The sequence below is a fragment of the Phalacrocorax aristotelis genome, chromosome 1 (assembly GCF_949628215.1).
Source record: "Phalacrocorax aristotelis chromosome 1, bGulAri2.1, whole genome shotgun sequence".
Classification (NCBI taxonomy): domain Eukaryota; kingdom Metazoa; phylum Chordata; class Aves; order Suliformes; family Phalacrocoracidae; genus Phalacrocorax; species Phalacrocorax aristotelis.
The window spans coordinates 150,664,601-150,683,191 of NC_134276.1; the positions used below are offsets into that span (position 1 = coordinate 150,664,601).

The 18,591-nt window shown below is 52.4% G+C and overlaps 1 protein-coding gene and 1 pseudogene across 1 annotated transcript in view; one reads left to right on the forward strand and one right to left on the reverse strand.

The window, feature by feature from the left end:
- Positions 1-15,211, forward strand: part of CACNA2D4 (calcium voltage-gated channel auxiliary subunit alpha2delta 4) — a 132,844-nt gene extending 117,633 nt beyond the window's left edge. Inside the window, exons 34-40 of the mRNA XM_075115745.1 lie at positions 987-1,039; positions 2,019-2,074; positions 3,277-3,297; positions 8,505-8,622; positions 12,421-12,533; positions 13,188-13,270; positions 14,036-15,211. Of these exons, the coding sequence (XP_074971846.1) occupies positions 987-1,039; positions 2,019-2,074; positions 3,277-3,297; positions 8,505-8,622; positions 12,421-12,533; positions 13,188-13,270; positions 14,036-14,122 (531 nt within the window). The 3' untranslated portion in view covers positions 14,123-15,211. The remainder of the gene's footprint in view (positions 1-986; positions 1,040-2,018; positions 2,075-3,276; positions 3,298-8,504; positions 8,623-12,420; positions 12,534-13,187; positions 13,271-14,035) is intronic.
- Positions 3,719-4,762, reverse strand: LOC142051995 (uncharacterized; annotated as a pseudogene).
- Positions 15,212-18,591: the final 3,380 nt, after the last annotated feature.

Sequence of the window (18,591 nt, forward strand, 5' to 3'; positions counted from 1 at the left end):
TGATTGCAGTGAAAATATCTGCTTGATCATATCCTCAAGAGTTTTGATTACTGAAAGAAATATCACAAAATATGAGCTGCCAAAAACCATGTGAATTGGGAAGAGAATAACAGGGGGAGCATTCAGCTTTCATCTCTCCCTTTCCCCTCTTAGCAAAACCCTTGAAAAGAAAGACATCAAGAAAAGTGCATTTTTCGTGTGCATCGTTCAAAGGAAAAATCAGTCAAATTCCCAACCATCTATACATTTTATTATTTGCTGACTTATTTTGGTTGAAGAAAAGTGAGTTAGCAGTAATGGAAGGTTATCTTGTGTTCTGTGGCTGCTGCATCTGTTTGGGGTTTGAGGATATGGGCATGATTATGAGAGGGAGAGCTGAAAATTAGATATGGTTACCATGAAGAAAAGAAGCAGCAGGATCCTCTGCAGATGAATTGTCCCTGGGACAATGCTGGATTTCCAATTTGTAGCTGAAAAGCAGGAAGATGATAGAAGTCATGCCATCTTGAGGAAAAGCTGGATGAAAGCACAGTTAAACATAAGCAATCAATGGCAGATAATACTAAATCCTGGGCAATGCTGTTGCTTGTCCCAGAAACACCACTTGCTATCAGAATATAAAAGCATCCTAAACTGGTGGTGTCCCATTTAGCTGTGTTTCTCTTCTGCTCTGAGCTCTCAAGGTCATCCATACTGGAGAGAAATCATCAAGCAATTACATCTTCAAAGTCCTTCATATGTTTGTGATAAACTCCCTGACCCTGACGGGAGGGCTGAGAAGATATTATTAGTAGCATGGCAGCTCCACTGGCTTTTGATGTATTTTGAACATTTTCCACTGATGCTCAGACCTTGAATTTCCAGCCTGTCTTCAAGAGCTCTGATCAGTGGAAGGAATTGGTCTGAAACGTGGGGTCCTGCATGACAATTATAAACTCTCTAACCAGGTCCTTATGGTATTTCTAATTTCTTCTTTTGTTCTCCAGCCAATTTATGCCTTTCTAGCTGCAGTGAAATGGCTGATAAGTGATTTCCTCATGTGAGTACCAAAAGACGGGGGTGTTTGGGAGGCTCAGACCAATGGGGACAAGAGCTGAGAAAGCTGCAAGCGGAGGCCCCCGCGTAGGGCATTGCTCTCAGCCTTCTCCTGACATTCAGCTCAGCGCCTTGCTCCTGGGAGACAGAAAGCTATTACTATTCCCATTTTGAGAGGCAGAGGCCCAGAGCGGGTCTGGGATTTACCTGAAGTCACTCAGTACAAAGTGGCAGAGTCAGAAATAGGACTCAGGTCTCCCGGGGCCACATGCAAATCCTTGATGTGAAGTCCTCTTGCCTGTCTCCTTTGCCTGTGATGAGCGAATGCACATCTTCTCTTCACAGGAGGCAAAGGCTGAAGGAAGCCAAGGAGCTCAGGTCTAAGTGACAGGCAAGGGAGCAGAGAGGGGAGACCATGAAATAAGCTCCGGATTTGGGCTCACCTCAAACTGCTGGGGGGAATTGGAGTTCAAGTTCAAATTAGGATGAAAGTGTTGCTGCTCAGCTTGCTGGGTGTGCAGAAGGCAAGGTGTGGAAAAGATCCAGCTCCTTGGGCTTGAGCGTAATTCAGAATAATTCAATGCAATGTGCAGTTACCTCCGTGTAGCCAGTGTACGAGCTCCCTGATGGCGGTCCATGCCTGCTCCTCAGCTGGGTCTTATGGTGACTGAATCCCCTGAGATCCTCGGGGCTGCCATAGTCAGTCCTTCCTTCACTGGCAATGCCCCCCGCACACTGCGCACTTCAGGTAAAAGCCCATTCAGTTATTCCACAGTACAGATCCCATGATACAGAGCTACACTCTTATCATGTGGAAAGGAAAAAAAATAAAATTTAAAAAAAACCCCTCAGATTTCCACTGCCAGCAAATTCATAGTAAACATTTTAGAACTGATACTCGCCGCATGACGGGGCCATCTCCCTGACACCTGCATCCTTCCAGGCTGCTGGAAAAGCATCCTCTGTTCTTGCTCTTTTGACAGCTTCCTTTTGGAGTTTAACTTGAGTAGCTTCTGGCACTCAGACAACTTGGCAGATGGTGAGTACACAAAAGTCCAGCCACCCCATAGCATGTGAGTGTGACAGTCGCTGGTGGCAGAAGAAGCTGTACAGGGAAGCCTGTCCTCCTGCGAGGAGCCCACCGTCTGCCCCGCCACCTCTCCCTCCATGCACCCTGGAATCCAGCTTCCCAGTCCCACCAGCACCCCATCTCCTCCCACTCCCACATCCATTTCAGGCTGCCACAGCACCAGAGCAGTCAGGGCGAGGTGTGTGCGGCTCAGAGCACACTGCTTGCTCTTTGGAGCCTAGCAGGGGTCCCAGGAAGCTAGCCAGAAACCTGTGAGGTTCAATAACACATGGAGGGTCTTCACTTGTCCACTGGACCGCCTCTGGAAGACAGAAGATGATGGCAGATGGTTGCACAGCAGGTCAGTGCAGCAGAGGGGTATGTCTGGGTTGAAATCCAGTGACCTGCTCAGCAGCTGCAGTGCTGCCTGCTAAAAATATCCTGGGAGTCCACAGGCAGGGGGGATGTTAACAGCCCTGAGGTGACCCAAAGGGAAAGGTGAGGAGTGCTCTGCACAGCCAGGTAGGTGCTGTTATTACATCCTCACTAATTATTCAGCACTACTGGTGCTTTTGGTGGAGGCAGTAGTACCTTCCCTGGTAACAGTGGGGTGGAGGCTTCTGCACTGAACTGTCCTGGTGTGATGGGGAAACGGTCATTTTTAGGAAGCAAAATTTCCTTCTAGTCAGGGAACCAGCCCAGTGTCTGGGTATTGTTTAGGTCCTGCTCACCTCCTCTAAAAAAGATCACCAGAGAAGTTGCAGGTATCCTCTGTGTGGCCCTGGCTGCTGCTTAGCACACATCAAGATAACAGTTGTTGCCCCATGCAGAAATCGGTGGGGAAAAGTCAGACGAGCAAGAGCATTATTTGTGGCAGTGCAGGAGGGACTGCTCTTTCTGGAGGACAGGCAGACCTGGTGTTCCTGCAGGCACCTGCTGTGGATGCTAAATGGCTGCAGTTTGATTTAGCCTTTGCTTAAGGAGATGTGAGAAAAAGGGAGGAAGGTTCTCAGTGCTGCCCTACTCATCACCATTTCCTTTTGTGCTTTCTTCATCTCTGTCCTCCATCACCTCCATGACTGCTGTGTGCAAATTCATCTCTTCACACTGCTGCCATCGTGTGAAACTGTCACATGGCTCCATCTTCACTGTGTGTCATGCAACTTTTCCAGCCAAGGCTGTCTTCCATCACTGTAAGTAGAACCACTTAGCAGCAAAAACAGGAGGATTTAGCTAGAAATCCCAGGCTAGGAAAGATTTTTTCCGCCTTTTGGACAATGGTGAACGTGCAGAAAGGTGTGACAGGGGCAAGCCAGTGCGTGGCTCTACCTCCCTGCTCTGCAAAGAAGCCAGTGATGCTGCTGCTTGTTTAGCTGACTGAGCTGGTGTTTGAAGGTCTGTCACTGAGAAGTCAGTAAAAGAAGGAACACACCAGCCACCTCAGTGACTGCAGGCACAGAGAAAACTTGTTACTGTGGTATGGATGGGACTGTAGTCTGTGTACCATGGCATGATCATAAAGCATTTTAGTTCCCAGCTGCCCCGTTCTTTTCACCAAAACCAAAGACCAACCCATGCCTTCTTGCAGGAAAAACTGTACAGGTCTTGTAGACTTTAGCTATTAAAAGGCAACTTAAGTTGTCTTTTCCACACCCTGTGGCTTAGCTCCTTCTGATGAATCCCAGCCCAGCTCCAGGATAATGCAGAATTACTTTCAAGCAGCTCAGCTGATAAGTGTATGCTCTGGCTCATAAATCCGCTCCTACAGGCTAGTTAGAAATCCCTCCAGACAGACTCCAGACTGTGGCTGTGTTTGTATCTCCCAGCTTCCATATCTAGCTTGTATTCACCAGTTTGCTCTCTGCCCAGCAAGACGTATGTGTGAGACAGAGATAGAGAAGTAGAGACAGTTGGAATGTGTCTTACTGTATGAAGAAGAGGAAGAGAGAGTGACTACGGATGAAAAAAATGAGTGTCCGGGGGCGGGGGGGTGGGAGTAGTTGGGTGGAAGAATACTATTGGGGCTGGAAGAAATGGATTGCACATGTTAAGAAGGGGCTGTAGATTTTTGCCAGAGATGTTAACGTTTTCTTGACTGCTTGCCAAGGCTGGTGTATGCAAAAAGTATGGAGAGAAGGAGACATTTTGTGAGAGAGCAATTGAGCACAAATGTATTCAGGGATATGTGCAGAGGAATTAATGGTTGGGGATCTAATGCCTGACTCTGCACCTCTGGCTCTGCGGTACTGAGCCTGTTTCTGCTTCCCAAGTTCTCCTGCTTTCTGGGAAGTTGAGACTTGCTGTTGGAATATAGGCACGATGTATTCAGACTGCACTCATCATGCAAATCTGCTTTTCAGAGGTGGTGAGAAGACACGTTTGCTTCCACAGATTTTTCACTGCTTTCAGCATCTCGTTCCTCTCTGTGTTTGCAAAGGCTTCTGCTTTTATGGACATCACCACAGGTTTAATAGCCTTTAATTAAGCCAGAAATAGTTCCAGCCAAGGCATGCAGCCTAGAAGGACCATTTCTAGAATTCTGTAGCTCAGAAAAGTTTCTTCTTGACTGCATGGTAATGTACACAGAGGATATTTTACAGGATAATTGTTTAAATTCTGTGTTTTGTATTTGTAACTAAGTGGCAGATTTTGTCTCATGTTCCATAGTAAATCCGCTGACTTGGGTGCAGTTATCTACGATTTCTGCTGGTGGGAAAGGGTTCAAAATTGCTGCATAGTTCATAACAAGGCACGGCGGCTGCCTTTGCTACTCAGAAGGACTGGTTGCCAAATGTCTGACAAAGTCTTTCTGGAAGTGCAGATGGTAGCAACGACAGCCTGGAATTAACTCACTCTTTGCTATAAAGTTTGCAATTTGTTATCAGCTCCTCTGACTGTTTACTAATCCCTGACCACCAGACTCTCAGAGCGCCGATAACGTTTTGATGTCCAGCATGTGCATGCAGAGGCTCAACCCAAGCGGTTTGCTGATGATGTACATGCTACTGGGCTCCTCTGAACTTCTCAGTACTGCTGCAGCCTCATTGCTTCCAAGCAAATTAAGTGGCAGTAGGCTTAAGCATAATCTCTGTCATAGGTCTTGTCTCTATGCAGAAGTTAGGAGATTTTAAAGTGGCTTCTTTTCATTTAGCCTGTGCCAAGAAACTGATTTAAGATGGTCTGTGCAGGGGACTTGCGCCAATTTAGCACAGTTTAAAAATACAGCTCGGTGCACGTGATGAGGTTAACTCAGAGCAAGTCAAATTGCAGATGTTCATGAAAGAATGCAAGCAGAAACTGAGCTTCTGTTAGTGACTTAGCCCATACTGCACTGCAAAAGTGGCTCTGAAGCGACTAAACCTGGTGCACTTCCCACCGCTTACCTCCCGATGCACAGGCTGCTCGTGTGAGTGCCACCGCGGCGCAGTTTGGCCCAGGATTACTGCTTAAGTGTGCAGTTCAGGCCAGCAAGCAGTGCCAGTCAGCACTGGCAGAGGAAGTAGGTTTATCCTGGGTGTGGGTCATGCAGTCTCTTTAGTTGCCTTTCCCCTTGAGACCCAGTTCTACAAGCCCGAGTCCAGCACAATGGCCCTGATTCAACACTAGCTGGGAGGCCTCAAACCTCCTTCCATCCCATATTTTCCAAGCCAATGTTCTGATTCACCCCCTCCCTGCACCCTGTACTTCACACCACTGCTTTTTATATGCTTTAACTCCATCCTCTTTGATGACACTACATCAGGAAGGTGGAGCTAGTGAAGAATGTCATTCTTTGCCAGGGATGGGGGAAAAATGAGGACCTGGATGAAGTCTCTGCTATATCAGGACCCTTTGCCACTCCTGACATGAGCAATACACTAAATTCTTGCAAGCAGTTGTGCCCCAACTCTATCAGGTCACCTTGTGGCCACCACAGCTGTTCTTCTGAGCAAGAACCAGCACAGTCCATCGCCAACAGTTATGCTGTGGTGGCAGCCCTGGTCACTCAGTGCTTCAAATCCAAGGGTATCACAATGGGACCTTGATGGTTCACAGCTGAGGGACCAATGCATGGACTTGCCACAAGCATGTCCCTAAGAAGTTCTGTCCCTGGCCCAGACTATGATAGTCTGGCCACCTGTTTCAGAGTTTGGAGCTGTTTTCCCAGCCACCAGTACGGCAAATTAAGGCTGAAGGAAGGGCTCCCACTCTGTTCCTCACACTCCTTTAGTCCACCAGGGACTTCACCAGCCAGAATATGGTTACCAGCCCTGGAGCTGGTCTGAGCTGGAAAGCGTTTGCAGTTTCTGTCGATTCAGCACAAATGGGACATTCTGCATGTTTCACTAGAAATGTCTAAGCATTTTAAATTCACCTCAGTAACAGGGTATTCTACTGCTCATCCCAAATATCCTCAGGACTGTTTGTCCCCATGACAGGTACTAGTCAGAGGCATTCTCCATTAGCAAAAATGGAAGAGGCTTTTTCATGCTTCTGCAGCGTGGGGTTTGCACAGAGGGATGGCGAATGGTGACAGAGCACAGGCAGGCAGCTCCTGGCTAGCAGCAGAGTTGCTGCTGGACCCTGAAACGTTAAGTTTAGTTTATTAATTTAGTGTGAATCCAGGGTGAATACAGGACAAGGCATCATGCTCAAATCAAGCCTTGTGTGCTTTTGGATCTGTGCAAAATTAACCTAACCATGATACTAAAAGGTGGGTCCCACCATCTGGGAGGGTTTAAGGAGGAGGCTACCTTGTGAGTGACATTTTTAGAGACTTCAGAAGAAACGCACAAGGCACAGGGGACCCTGGACTTCAGGGAGGTGTCTAAGTACCCATCATATTCACCTGGGGAAGGCATTAAAGGGGAGATTGGGTTGCAGCTCCTGGCTCTTAAATGGATGTCTTATGTCACAGGAGCGCCGTGGTAGAGAGAAAAAGAGAGAAAAATCATCCGGCTTTTCTCTCTCACGTAATCTACATTGTTTAGAGAGCAAGCTCCATGGGGTGGTGCCTGCCTCTTTCTGCTCCAGCAGTGTCAGGGGAGAGGAGACCATAGCTCTCAGTGAGGGGTTTACAGTGATGCAAATTACCCACCAGGATCATGGATGCCCGCTTGGTGCCTTCTTACCATACATTTACTGATTAAAACCCATGTTGCAGCATTTTTCCATAAATCTTCAGTGCCACTGCTGCAAGGGATAAGCTGGTCATCCTCCACATCAGAAGGACTCTCTTCGCTGTCCGTCCCCCCCAGCAGGGCTCTCTGCAGCCGCTGTGTGCGTGGAGGGTTGTGGAGCGAATCTTTTGTGCTCAGATCCAAAGCTGATATAGAAACCATTTCTCATACGTGTTGTTGGCTGAGGCACAACCACCTCTCCCCTAGCAACAAAGCCTCACATTTCCATCGGTGACATTCCCCCGTGTCTCACAGAGGCAGGAGCTGGCTTTGCTACCTCCAACTGCAGAAAATAATTGCCAGAAGGGCCCAAGGCAGTAGTTTCAGGCAAGGCAGACTGCTGAACTCCTAGAAAGTATGCCCTTGCATCTCAAGGGAGGGTCAGTAAGGCCGTTCAGCTCCCTCTCATCCCCAAATTAGTTTGGGAATCCTACAGAGTGTGACTGATGAGTGATGGAGTAGCTGCTCCCTGCCACTGCAGTGGATGAGTGCCCCCCAGGAGCCAGTGCCACATGTTAGCGGGGTCTCTGCTGGTCCTTGAGAGCCCTCATCTGCTTCCTTGTGGTCTCAGGCCAGATCTATTTGCTGGCAGTGTTTTCTTTTTTATGTGACAGATATTCAACCCCTCAGATTGTCTGCCATGGGCTTGCTCTGAAATGTCAGAGGGCTCAGGAATGATCAGCAGTTGATGGAGAACCCCACCACAGACACACAGGGTCCCCTCAGGGGCAGATCCCTCAGCACAGGCACTGAGGACCAGCCCAGTCACAGCTTTGAATGTTTAAAAAAGTGCATGAACCAGGGCTAGGTTAGGCAGGAAGGACTTTATTGATGCTGCTGGTACAGTAGGCTCCCCCTCTTTTGAACACAGGGGTACCGGTGCCCAAATGCCCCTGTGTAACTGGCCATGGGGGTCCCTGGTGTGCTGTGGCTGCTGCAGCCCCATGGCTGCGGCTTCAGCAGGGCAGGATCCAGGCTTGCTTCTGGGAGGCGAGTAGGAATATTGGGCATATTTCTCACATAGGCTGGTTTTCCCACACCACCTAGTGGGACCAGGGATCACTGCCTGGCTGCTTTCTGCAGAATCTCCTTCCCCTTCTCTGTTAGGCACCTGCTCTTGGCCACTGTCGGGCTGCTGCTCCAACTTACATTGCTAGTCTTAAATGCTTCCATCTCAGTGCAGACAGCTCCTATATGCTCCTCTGCCCTTCATTTCTCACCTTGTCTCCTTACCATTGCAGCTCACAAGCAGAAGAAGCAGGACACCTTGCAGCCCTGTGACACTGAGTACCCAGTTTTTGTGTACGAGCCAGCCATCAAGGAGACCAACGGGCTGATCGAGTGTGGAGATTGCCAAAAGTAAGAATTGCAGCTACCCTTTCATTTGGGGGCTTGCACACCTATCCCCAGGTCGTCACAGCATGCGAGCCTGGTCACAGAGCCTGCCAGTGGTGGCAATAACTTGAGAAAAGTCGCCTGCTGCTGTGCCCATCACGTAGCCAACGCCACATCCTCAGCTTTCCACCCCCAGAGCAGAGCTGAGCAGCTGCTCTGGACAATGAGGAGGTGAAATGACCGAGTTACAACTTATCGATAAAGGAGAAAAAAAGTTATAAACATCTGTTAATAAGCAGAGGTGGCTGTAGAATGAGGGAAGGAGCATTTTTTATATATCTATATCTGTATCTATCTTTCCGTTCCATAGATTTCAGAAAGGAACTTTTTCTGTTTTTCCACATTTCTGGTAAAAGTTTTCTCCTTAGAAAGTGTTCCTTTCTGCAATGCTTCCGGCTTTCTTTTTCCTTTTTTTATTTTCCATCTATTCTGTTTTTCTACAGAGGAAAAAATAAAAAGCAGGAAGGGGGAAAAAAAAAGAAGTGTTAAACTGAAAGAAGATAAAACACAGGTCCACTTTTTTATTTTCCATTTTCATTTTAAGAGAATGACCAGTCAACAAAAAAATCATTGTGAAAGGAGGCCATTTTCAGCGGTTGCATAGCACCATCAGCAATCACGTGTGGAAAGGTGACAGAAGGATGATTTTCCACTGGTTCAGCTTTTCCTCACATGAGGCATCCAAACAGATCTGAATGGAATCCCTCTGAAAAAAAAAAAAACAAACCGCACAAACAATCCTACCTAGGCTGACTTCAGTCTTGGACCAACTGCAGGAAAGACTTAAAGGTTAGGGAAACAGCCTGCACTAGTCAGTGTGACTTTAGGAAAACGAAGACCCAAGACTCACCAAACACTGTTTTAGAAGAAGAGATTGCAGATTTGGTGACAACAAGGTATTGTGTGGGTGCAATAAGCTCTGGGTGGCTCCAGAGGAGCTGAGTGCCCCAAACTGACTTGTTTGTGAGTTAAACTGTTGCTGCAGAGATCTCTGCCACCGATGCAGCCTGGGACTGACCCCTCCTTGCTGCAGTGCCTTCTGCTCGCTGGAGCCTGGCACCCATCTGGCCTCCCCAGGAAAGCTGGCAGAGGTTTCCACTCTGGGTATTTTGTACTGTGGTGGTTACAGCAACCCCCTAAGTAGTAGGAGCAGGGATGGGCTGAATAATCTCAGGGTGATGAGCCTTTTTTCTTTGTATCAGAAACAGCGTGGCCAGCAGGACTAAGGAAGTGCACATACCCCTGTACTCAGCACTGGTGAGGTCTCATATTGAATACTGTGTTCAGTTTTGGGCCCCTCGCTACAAGACAGACATTGAGGTGCTGGAACGTGTCCAGGGAAGCGCAACAAAGCTGGTGAAGGGTCTAGAGAGCAAGTCTTATGAGGAGCATCTGATGGAACTGGGGTTGTTTAATCTAGAGACGAGGAGGCGGAGGGGAGACCTTATCGCTCTCTACAACTACCTGAAAGGAGGTTGTAGTGAGGTGGGTGGTGGTCTCTTCTCCCAGGTAATGAGTGATAGGACAAGAGGAAATGGCCTTGACTTGCACTTGGGGGAGGTTCAGATTGGATATGAGGAAAAAGTTCTTTACTGAAAAGTTTCTTTACTGAAAGGGTTATCAAGCACTGGAATAGGCTGCCCAGTGAAGTGAAGTCACCATCACTGGAGGTATTTAAAAGATGTGTAGGCATGGCACTTGAGGACATGGTCTAGTGGTAGACTTGGCAGTGTTAGGTTTACAGTTAGACTCAATGATCTTAAGGATCTTTTCCAACTAAAATGATTTGGTGATTCTATTCTATGATAAACCCCGTGTCTCCTATTGCCCATCCTGCTTGATTGACTGCCTTATGGTGCAAGGGTTGAAGCAGCACCTCTCCAGCGCTGTCAGCAGCAGCCACTGAGTCCTGCTCAGCTCCTTCATAGTTGCAGCCTCTGGGTCCGGAGCACCTCTCATATATCTTTTATGTTCAGGAGAGACAAGCACCCCAAAACAGGCTCTGTGGGGCATTAGCCAGTGGCCCGCTGAGGCATGCAGCCTCTCCCCGTCACATTTCACAAGCCCTGGGTTGTATCCCACGAGCAAGGACAGGCTGGGTGCTCCATCCTAGGCAAAAAGTTGGCTTGTGGACCGGGGTATGGGGGACCTCTATCCTGGTAACTGAAGTTGTGCATGGGTTTAAAATCTGCTTGTTGAAGCTCCCAAAGCAGTCATCAGCCAGGAATACTAATGAAATGTTTGCTCGCTGCAGTGTGTGACATTCAACACCTCCGAAAGCGAATACAGAAAGCCCTGGAGGCTAGAAGCCAGTGAGACTAGGTGGTAAATAACCAGGGAGACAGGGCAGTCCTCCGGTGCAGTCAGGTTGGTCGGTGCAGTGGGCACATCCTCACAAACCTGTATTTCTAATTCAGAAGCCCTCTGCCTTGGCCGGGAGGTGGTTAGCAGGACTGGGAGAGCACAGAGCCATGTAGTGGCTGCAGCGTTGCAGCCCTGCTACCAGTACAGGCATGCCAAGCCCACTGTCCCTGGCCTTCCCTGTGCCCAGTGGCTCCAACCCAGCCTGCAGGCTCCTTGCCAGGGCTGTACAGCCGCCTGGTGCCCGGCGGCAGCGCAGCCTGCAGGCAGGCAGTGGAGGACAGCAGCGTGGACAGCTCAGCCTTGCTTCAGCTGGCTGCAGCCTCTGCACTGGCAGAAGGCAGGCAATGCCTGCAGGGCATCGGGCGGGTGGGGTGGCACAGGCTGGTGAGAAGCCCGGACACATACAGTGCCTTGTGGTGACACCGGCATGCATACGCTTGGACACGCACCCCATGCCTCACCTGTACTCGCCCAGAGGCGCTGCAGACATGCACGTGCTGGTGTGCAACGCCACCGTCACAGGCGCATGCAGCCTCGTGAGCACAGCGCCGCGTCTGAGCTGCTCACGCACGTGCGTGTGCGCACACACTCATACACAAACCCCTGCACACAACTGAGACACGTGCTTGCCCTCATCCTGCTCTGCCCACGCAAGCCCTCTGCCACCTGCACAACCAGGCAGCGGTGCTTCCGCAAGCCCTCATGTGCATGTCCTCGGGCAACCACTTATATCTAGACACATGCTTACCGGCATGTGCGTGTGTGCTCATCACCAGGCCTTCCTGTAGACTGCTTGCCTGCCAGGGAGGGGGGGAGAGAGGCAAACTTGTGGCTGCAAAGTGAAGCTGCACGGTTTCTTTTGTGGCAGTATGCAAGACCAAGCACCAGCTGGTCAGTCCCATCACACCAGCGTAATGTGTGATGCTACTGGGATCCTCCATGTCTCACTCCAGTAACAGGAAATTTAGCAAAACTCTGTCCCTTGCAAGACTGCATAGTACACACAGCCTTGTGTTGTATAAGCACTCGCATAAATATATGTTGAATGGCATCGGCACATCTCTGGATGAAAACAGGCCTTCTGCTGTCACATGATGCCCCTTGAGGGGCGGGGTGGGGCTTGTGTTGGGTTTTGTTTGTTGGTTGGGTTGGGTTTTGGGTTTGATTTTGGCTTTTGTGCTTAGTGTGGAGTTGTAAATCTGAGGCAGTTCAGACCTTCCTGAGGCCAAAAAGGTGTGGCTGCTTGCTGTGTCTCTCCCACTTCCTGCTGACATCCCATTTCCAATGATCTCTGTTTTCTTTGGATTTCTTTGCTGTGGGACAGGTGGTGCTGGGGCAGCTGCTCTGGCTTTGCAGCAGGAGGGATGTGTTTTCTCCCACCCACGCTTTTCTTCACAGGATGTTTGTGGCACAGCAGATCACCAGCAGTAACCTCCTGCTCCTCGTCACCGATGCCACCTGTGACTGCAGCATCTTCCCACCTGTCCTGCTGGATGCGAAAGAGGTCAAATATATCCTTCCACATGCAGCAGGGACACACAGCTCCACGGGGCCTTTTATCACCATGTTTGCTAGGATAGAAAACCTGCTCCCAGGACAACTGCCATGGGGGTGGAGAGTATGGCCTGACCTGTGGGACAGTCAGGGAGGGAGACACAGAGTGGGCAGAGTTGTGTTGTGGTGGAGAGCAGGTAATAGTCCTGCCCTCCAGCCCCCTGCAAGAGGAAGCCAGCCTCCACCAGCCAGGCTGTCAGATGCTCTATATGAGGGTGAGGGTGGGACAGGCCAGGAGAAAGCATCAGTGGTGGGATGGGCGCAGCTGAGCTGGATCCCCAACACTGCTCCCAGGTGCTTCAGTAACCCAGCCCTGCTGGGTCATCATTCCTCATAAGGGCGGTGATGCAGTACAGCTTGTCATTGTGAAGCTGAGCCCTCTCCATGCATTTTGGCCACTTTTAGCTGCCTGTCATTCCTTGCCACCTTCTAGCACTTGGAGATGTCTCCAGCCCATGCGAGGTGACCTGCCCTTCCCTTGTCCTCCCCACTCTGTCTCCCAGGCTGTGCAGTTACACCCAGATGACTTGCATCAGGACCCCATGGGTCTGTGTGGTGCTCGCCTCCCTTTTCCTTGCCTGCCACCGCCAGGGTCCTTAACAGCCTCCCACATAATGCTTCAGTGAAGTGTGAACGGATGCGGTCCCAGAAGCTGAGGCGGCGGCCAGACACGTGCCACGCATTTCACCCCGAGGTACCCTGGGGCAGGGCGGGAGGGAGGGAGGGAGAGCACACAGCTGGGTCTCACCATGGGCGTGCCTGTGCCCATGTGCACGTCTCCTCTTGCACACCTGCGCTGCATGTATCGCATGCCCATCCCACGGGCTGGACCCAGACACAGCGTGTGACTCCCCAGGGGGTTTCCCAGCAGGAGGACAGATGGTCACGCTTAGTGACACTGGGAAGGGCTTGAGCTCAGCCATCACAGGGTTCCTGGGTTTCCTCAGGAGGGCTCACATGCTGGAAGAGCCCCGATTCTTGTAACCAGTCCTTGTGACCTGGGCTTTGTGCAGCAGCAGGCAGCTCTCCCGCCTGCAGGGCTGGCAGGAGTTTGGTTCGGGCACCTTCGCACAGGGTGCGAAGCAGCCCAGCTGCCTGTCCGTGCCCCATGGGGCCAGAAGCAGGCATGGTGACCTGCTCGCAGGCCGGGGACTGTGAAAGGAGCTGCAGGAGGGATGTGCAGGCAGGAGCCACTCCTGCTGCAGACTCCGAGGCTGAGGGATGGGTTTCAGGGTGTGGGCAGAGCATGGTGAAAGCCGAGGAGGTGAATGGCTTCCTAGCTCACAGGTGGCCACCACAGCCCACAGGCATCAGACCAGCCCCTTCTTTGCCCCCACTGATCCTTCCTTTCGGCCACAGGCATTGCTACCCCTTCCAGAGGCGAGGGGTGAGCTCCCGTCCCTCTACCAGCTGCCACCCTGGCGATAAGCAAGCTGATGCCTTCTCTCCCATCTCCCAGGAAAATGCCCAGGACTGTGGTGGCGCTGCTGACATCTCCATCTCACCAATGCTGCTCCTTCTGCCCCTGGCACTGCTCCTGCGGTGACGCTGCCCACAACGCGCCTTACATGGCAGAGACCTAGGAGGACGGGGCTGCCGGTGGCCAGAGCAGCAGGAGGGGAGGAGATGGGGGCACAGGCCGTTCTGGGATGCCCGCTGTGACTCCCTGGGGAGATGAGGCGTTAACGACACGGCACAGCACATCCCGCATCCTTCACCACAATGTCCAGTGTGGTGCCAACGGTGGAAGCTGCTCTCTCCTCGAAAGCTGGTGGCAAAAGGCCTGTGCAAGGACCGGCAGGGCCAGGCCTCAGCCAGCAGCTCCCAGTCGGAACAGCCGAGGTCATTGGCATAGCTTGGATTTCACCATCACCCTGCCTCCCTTGGAGCCACTTTGGGGTAGTTGGCACCAGGAACCAGAGGGCTTGGTGGGGCAGACCTGGCCTTAGGAGAGCAGGAGGGGCAGGGGATGCTGTCTGCCTGTCCCTTGGTAGGAGCTGGTGGGATTCTGAGAAGCCCAGGCCCAGCCCTGCCAGAACAGGGCCCTTAGTGGTTCCCAGCAGGGAGGCAGCCCCTCCTGGTCTTGGGGGTGGTCCTTGACCAGGACCCCAGAGGCAGGACATAGCACCTAACCTGAACTGCACTAGTGTAACACACAACCAGATGATGGCAAGTAGCACAGCTTGACTAGTTAGCTGCAGCTACACCAGCTCTGCCGAGGACACCCCCTCCTAACGCCGCTAGCACAGCATCCAGATTCTTGTCTACATGTGGACTTACCTCTGGGAAGGGGTTATATATGATGCACCAAAAGAGGGGGTATGTTCCCCACTGCCTGCTAGTTTCACTGCAGAAGCAGCTAAGAAATGGTCACTTTCCCCCTCAGAGCAGCACTGCCCTGCTCATTGAAGCTGCCCTTGGCTGTCCCAGGGCGAGCAGTCCCCTGTCCTGAGCCTGGCATTCCTGGCTGGTGGGCATGAGCCATTTCTCAGATCTTTATGGACAACAGGTGAGGAGCACCTTTTTTTTTCTTTTTTTTTAAATGAACTGTTCCATACCATCTCATTAAAAACAAATATATGGCATATTTTAAATAGATACTTAAGCTTCATCATGTCATGTTTGGTGCTAAATACAGCCCTACACTACATCCCAGAAACCTCTTGCACCGCCAACCCCACAGGGACAGGGTGCAGGTGGACAGACTGCAAACAGAGCTGCGGTGGCCAGGCCGTCAGAGATGTGCTGGCAACTCACAGGGATGCCAAGAAGTGCACCTGGTCGCTGCACCGTTGTTTCTACCACAGCTACAGGAAGATGTGCCTCTGGCCATGTATCGAGCACTGTGAACCCGCTGGCTGCACCACACAGCCCACGGCTCTCTGGTCACTTCTGAGGCAGGGTCAGGGGTCCCAGCATCGGTGGGGTACATGCTGGGGTAGGGATCACAGAATCATGGAATGGTAGGGGTTGGAAAGGACCTCCGGAGATCATCTCGTCCAACGCCGCTGCTTGAGCAGGGGCACGTGATGCCACAGCCAATGGCTACGGAAGGAAACGGTCTCACCTTGAGCTCTGCACCATCCCTGTCTGTAGCCACCCCAGCACCCGTGGGTACACCGCGATGGCACCAAGGGAGCAGCCTGGCAGGCCAGCAAGGCAGTGCCTTGCCCTGGCCTCCTCTGCCAGTTGGGCCAGTTCAGGAGCCCCCTGCACCCTTCCAGGCCCGCTGAGAGCTGTGTGGCTCCTCATAGCGAGCTGCCGCCTCCCACAGGGCAAGCAGCCGCACCCTCCTCGCTGGCTGCCCGACGAGCAGTGCTGCCTGCAATGCTCTCTCGTGTGCTGGCCGTGTGGAGCTGTGGGGCTCCTCACCCAGCTCACCAAGCCACCTACTCCCGCAGCCACCACCACCGGGGTGCAGCACCTGCAAAGGGCAGCTTTATGGGAAAGGGCTGCCCCCTTCGCCGCATGAGCCTGCAAATGCACCCCAGGTGTGCCAGGGTCAGTGTGGATGCTGCCCCTCCTGCCGCCAGTGCTATCTGACACTAAGGGGCCAGTACTGGTCACAACCAGGTCCTGATGGGGACCTTTCGGGAGGGTACAGCTCCTGCTGTGTCAGGTTTTGCCTCGTCAGAGTTAACGGCAAAGAGGAGAGGAACAACTGTGGTACTGGCAGTGAATCTGGAGGTGGAGATGGTTTCCAGGCTTCAGATGCAGTGACCTTATCAGAGCCAGCAGCAGCCAAGGAAGATGAAGGCAGTGTGGAGGGATGAGGGGCTTCTGTTAAGGCCAAGGAGCTTGGGAGGCACTCACAGATGGAAGAGTCACCGGCTCAGGGCATTCCCCGCCGGCTGGCACAGCTCCCCCAGCTCCGTGCGCCTGCCCTCAGTGCCTGCCCTCCTGGGGCACCGCTCTCAAGGGTGACCTCCCTGTCAGAAAGGATTAGCAGTCCCATCTCCACTCAGCTTACAAAAGATATATAAATACACATTGCCCTGCCACAAACGAATCATGTTCAATGGCAGGTGCGTTAATCCACAATAAACATGGTCTTGTAGGGATCTGCACTGAAAGAGCGAAGATGTGACTTCTACCCAGCTTAGTTGCTTCAGCAAGTTTGTGCATAGGTTGTAACTGGAAGCAATAGGACGGGTGAAAGCTGGCTTATTCCTTAAACCAAAAAAATAAGAGTGAAGGTTTGCTCTGACTTCAAACCCGAGCACACGCTGAGAGCCGGGCTGTGGAGCCACTCACACTGTTTGCACGCCGCAGCATCGAGCTGCTGCAGTGAGCAGCAGTACAGACGCCTCCCTCCGTGCAGCCAGCGCTGGGGCGCACCCGGCTAAAGCAAAAGGAGCCACTCCAGGAGCTGCTGGTGCCTCCGTGCCAGGGCCTCCCCAGGCACCTGCCAGGCAGCAGAAGCTGGGCTGTGGGCGCAGCCGGCCGGTTCAGCTGGGCCCTGTCGGGGCTGGCAGTGGATGCCAAGCACTTGCCTCAGCCTGTGCGGCCTCAGTTCCACAGATCGCATCCCAACCCGCCAGCCCATGCCGCCTCCTCCAGCGCTCACCAGCTGCTCCCCGAGTGCCCTCCGTGCCCCGCAGCGAACAGCTCCCCTCCCACCCTTGCTGCAGGGCTTGAGCTGGGGACTGGGGGTGAAACCTGGCAGCAGCTAATAGGTGGGAGATGGTGTGGTGTGTTCCCAGAGGAGAGTGGCCCCTGTGAGGGGGCGAGGGTAAGGCATGACCCCACAGCCCCCCACCACCTAAGCCAGGGCTGCCCTGGGGGTGCCCCACACCTGCGGCAGAGCTCCCCAACCTCTGGCTGCAGGGCCCTGTGGGGAGACGTCTCCTTGTGCCACTCACTGAGCTTCACCTGCTCCTGCTGTGCTTCAGCGAGTGCCCCCGCACTTACACTCATTGCTTGATGGGGATGCCATAGGCATCCCCCCTTACCCGTGTCCTGCACAGGGGATGGAGGAGACCCCAGGGTCCCTGGGAAGCTCCAGCAGCACTGTTTGGGCAGTGCTGGGTACCCCACTGCAGGGGACTCCCTGCTGCCTGGGGAAGAGGCATCATTTATAGACCCGCTGCTGGAGCTGGGGCAGCTGGGCTTGCTGCAGGGGTGAGGAGGAGCTGAGTCTCCCTGGCCCCCCCGCCACAGCCGCCCTTGAAACCCCAGCGGCTCCCAGGGGGCCTGTGCCAGTGTTCCCCAGGGAGGCAGCACACACTCTCGGCATGCAGCTTTGAGAGAGAAGCTCCTGCTTCTGTACGTCAGGTTTGTCTTTGCCATCTATTAGGAGGCAAACACAGCCCTTTTCTTCCCATGGTGCTGCTGATCCATGATGGGATAAGCTGTGCCCAGGTATGGCTTGCCTTTTTTTTTTCCAGCAAAGCAGGCCCCAAGCATGCCTACCTGGTTCCTGTATCTGACATGGGGTTAAGCAAATTCCACTCCCTGCTCTGCTCGCCTGGCGACTCATGGCCTTGCAGTGAGTTAAAAATCCCCAGGAGGAGCAGCTGCTCCACCTCCCAACTTCAGCCATGTGCTGGGCACAGAAAATAGGTCAGAAAAAAGCAGAGATCTGAGGCCAGATGATCCAGCCAGCAGCAGAGCAGCTGTGAGAGAAGCCATCTCTCACTTCCAGCCAAGCAGCATCCCGCTGCCATCCTGATACAGCACTATAAATCACAGCTATGCCTCCAGCAAGATGCCATCCACGCCTGTAAGCTCACAAACTACAGGCGTCGGGGTTTATTCTTATTAAAGCAAGACTCAATGGGAGAAAAGTCACATGCGGTGCTCTGCAGTGAGGGGTGTCTGTCAGAGCCACCCAGCCGTGTCTGGCTGCTGCACACATCGGGGCTTCAAAAGCCCTAAACCTGCAGCTGGGAAGGGACCCGAAATCTCTCTGTTACACTCCTTACAGGCTTCAGAAACACCCCGCTGCAGGCTGAGGTAACCCTGTGCCCTCTCAATCGCTGTGGTGGGCACTGAGGGCGTCCAAGCTGTGGGCAG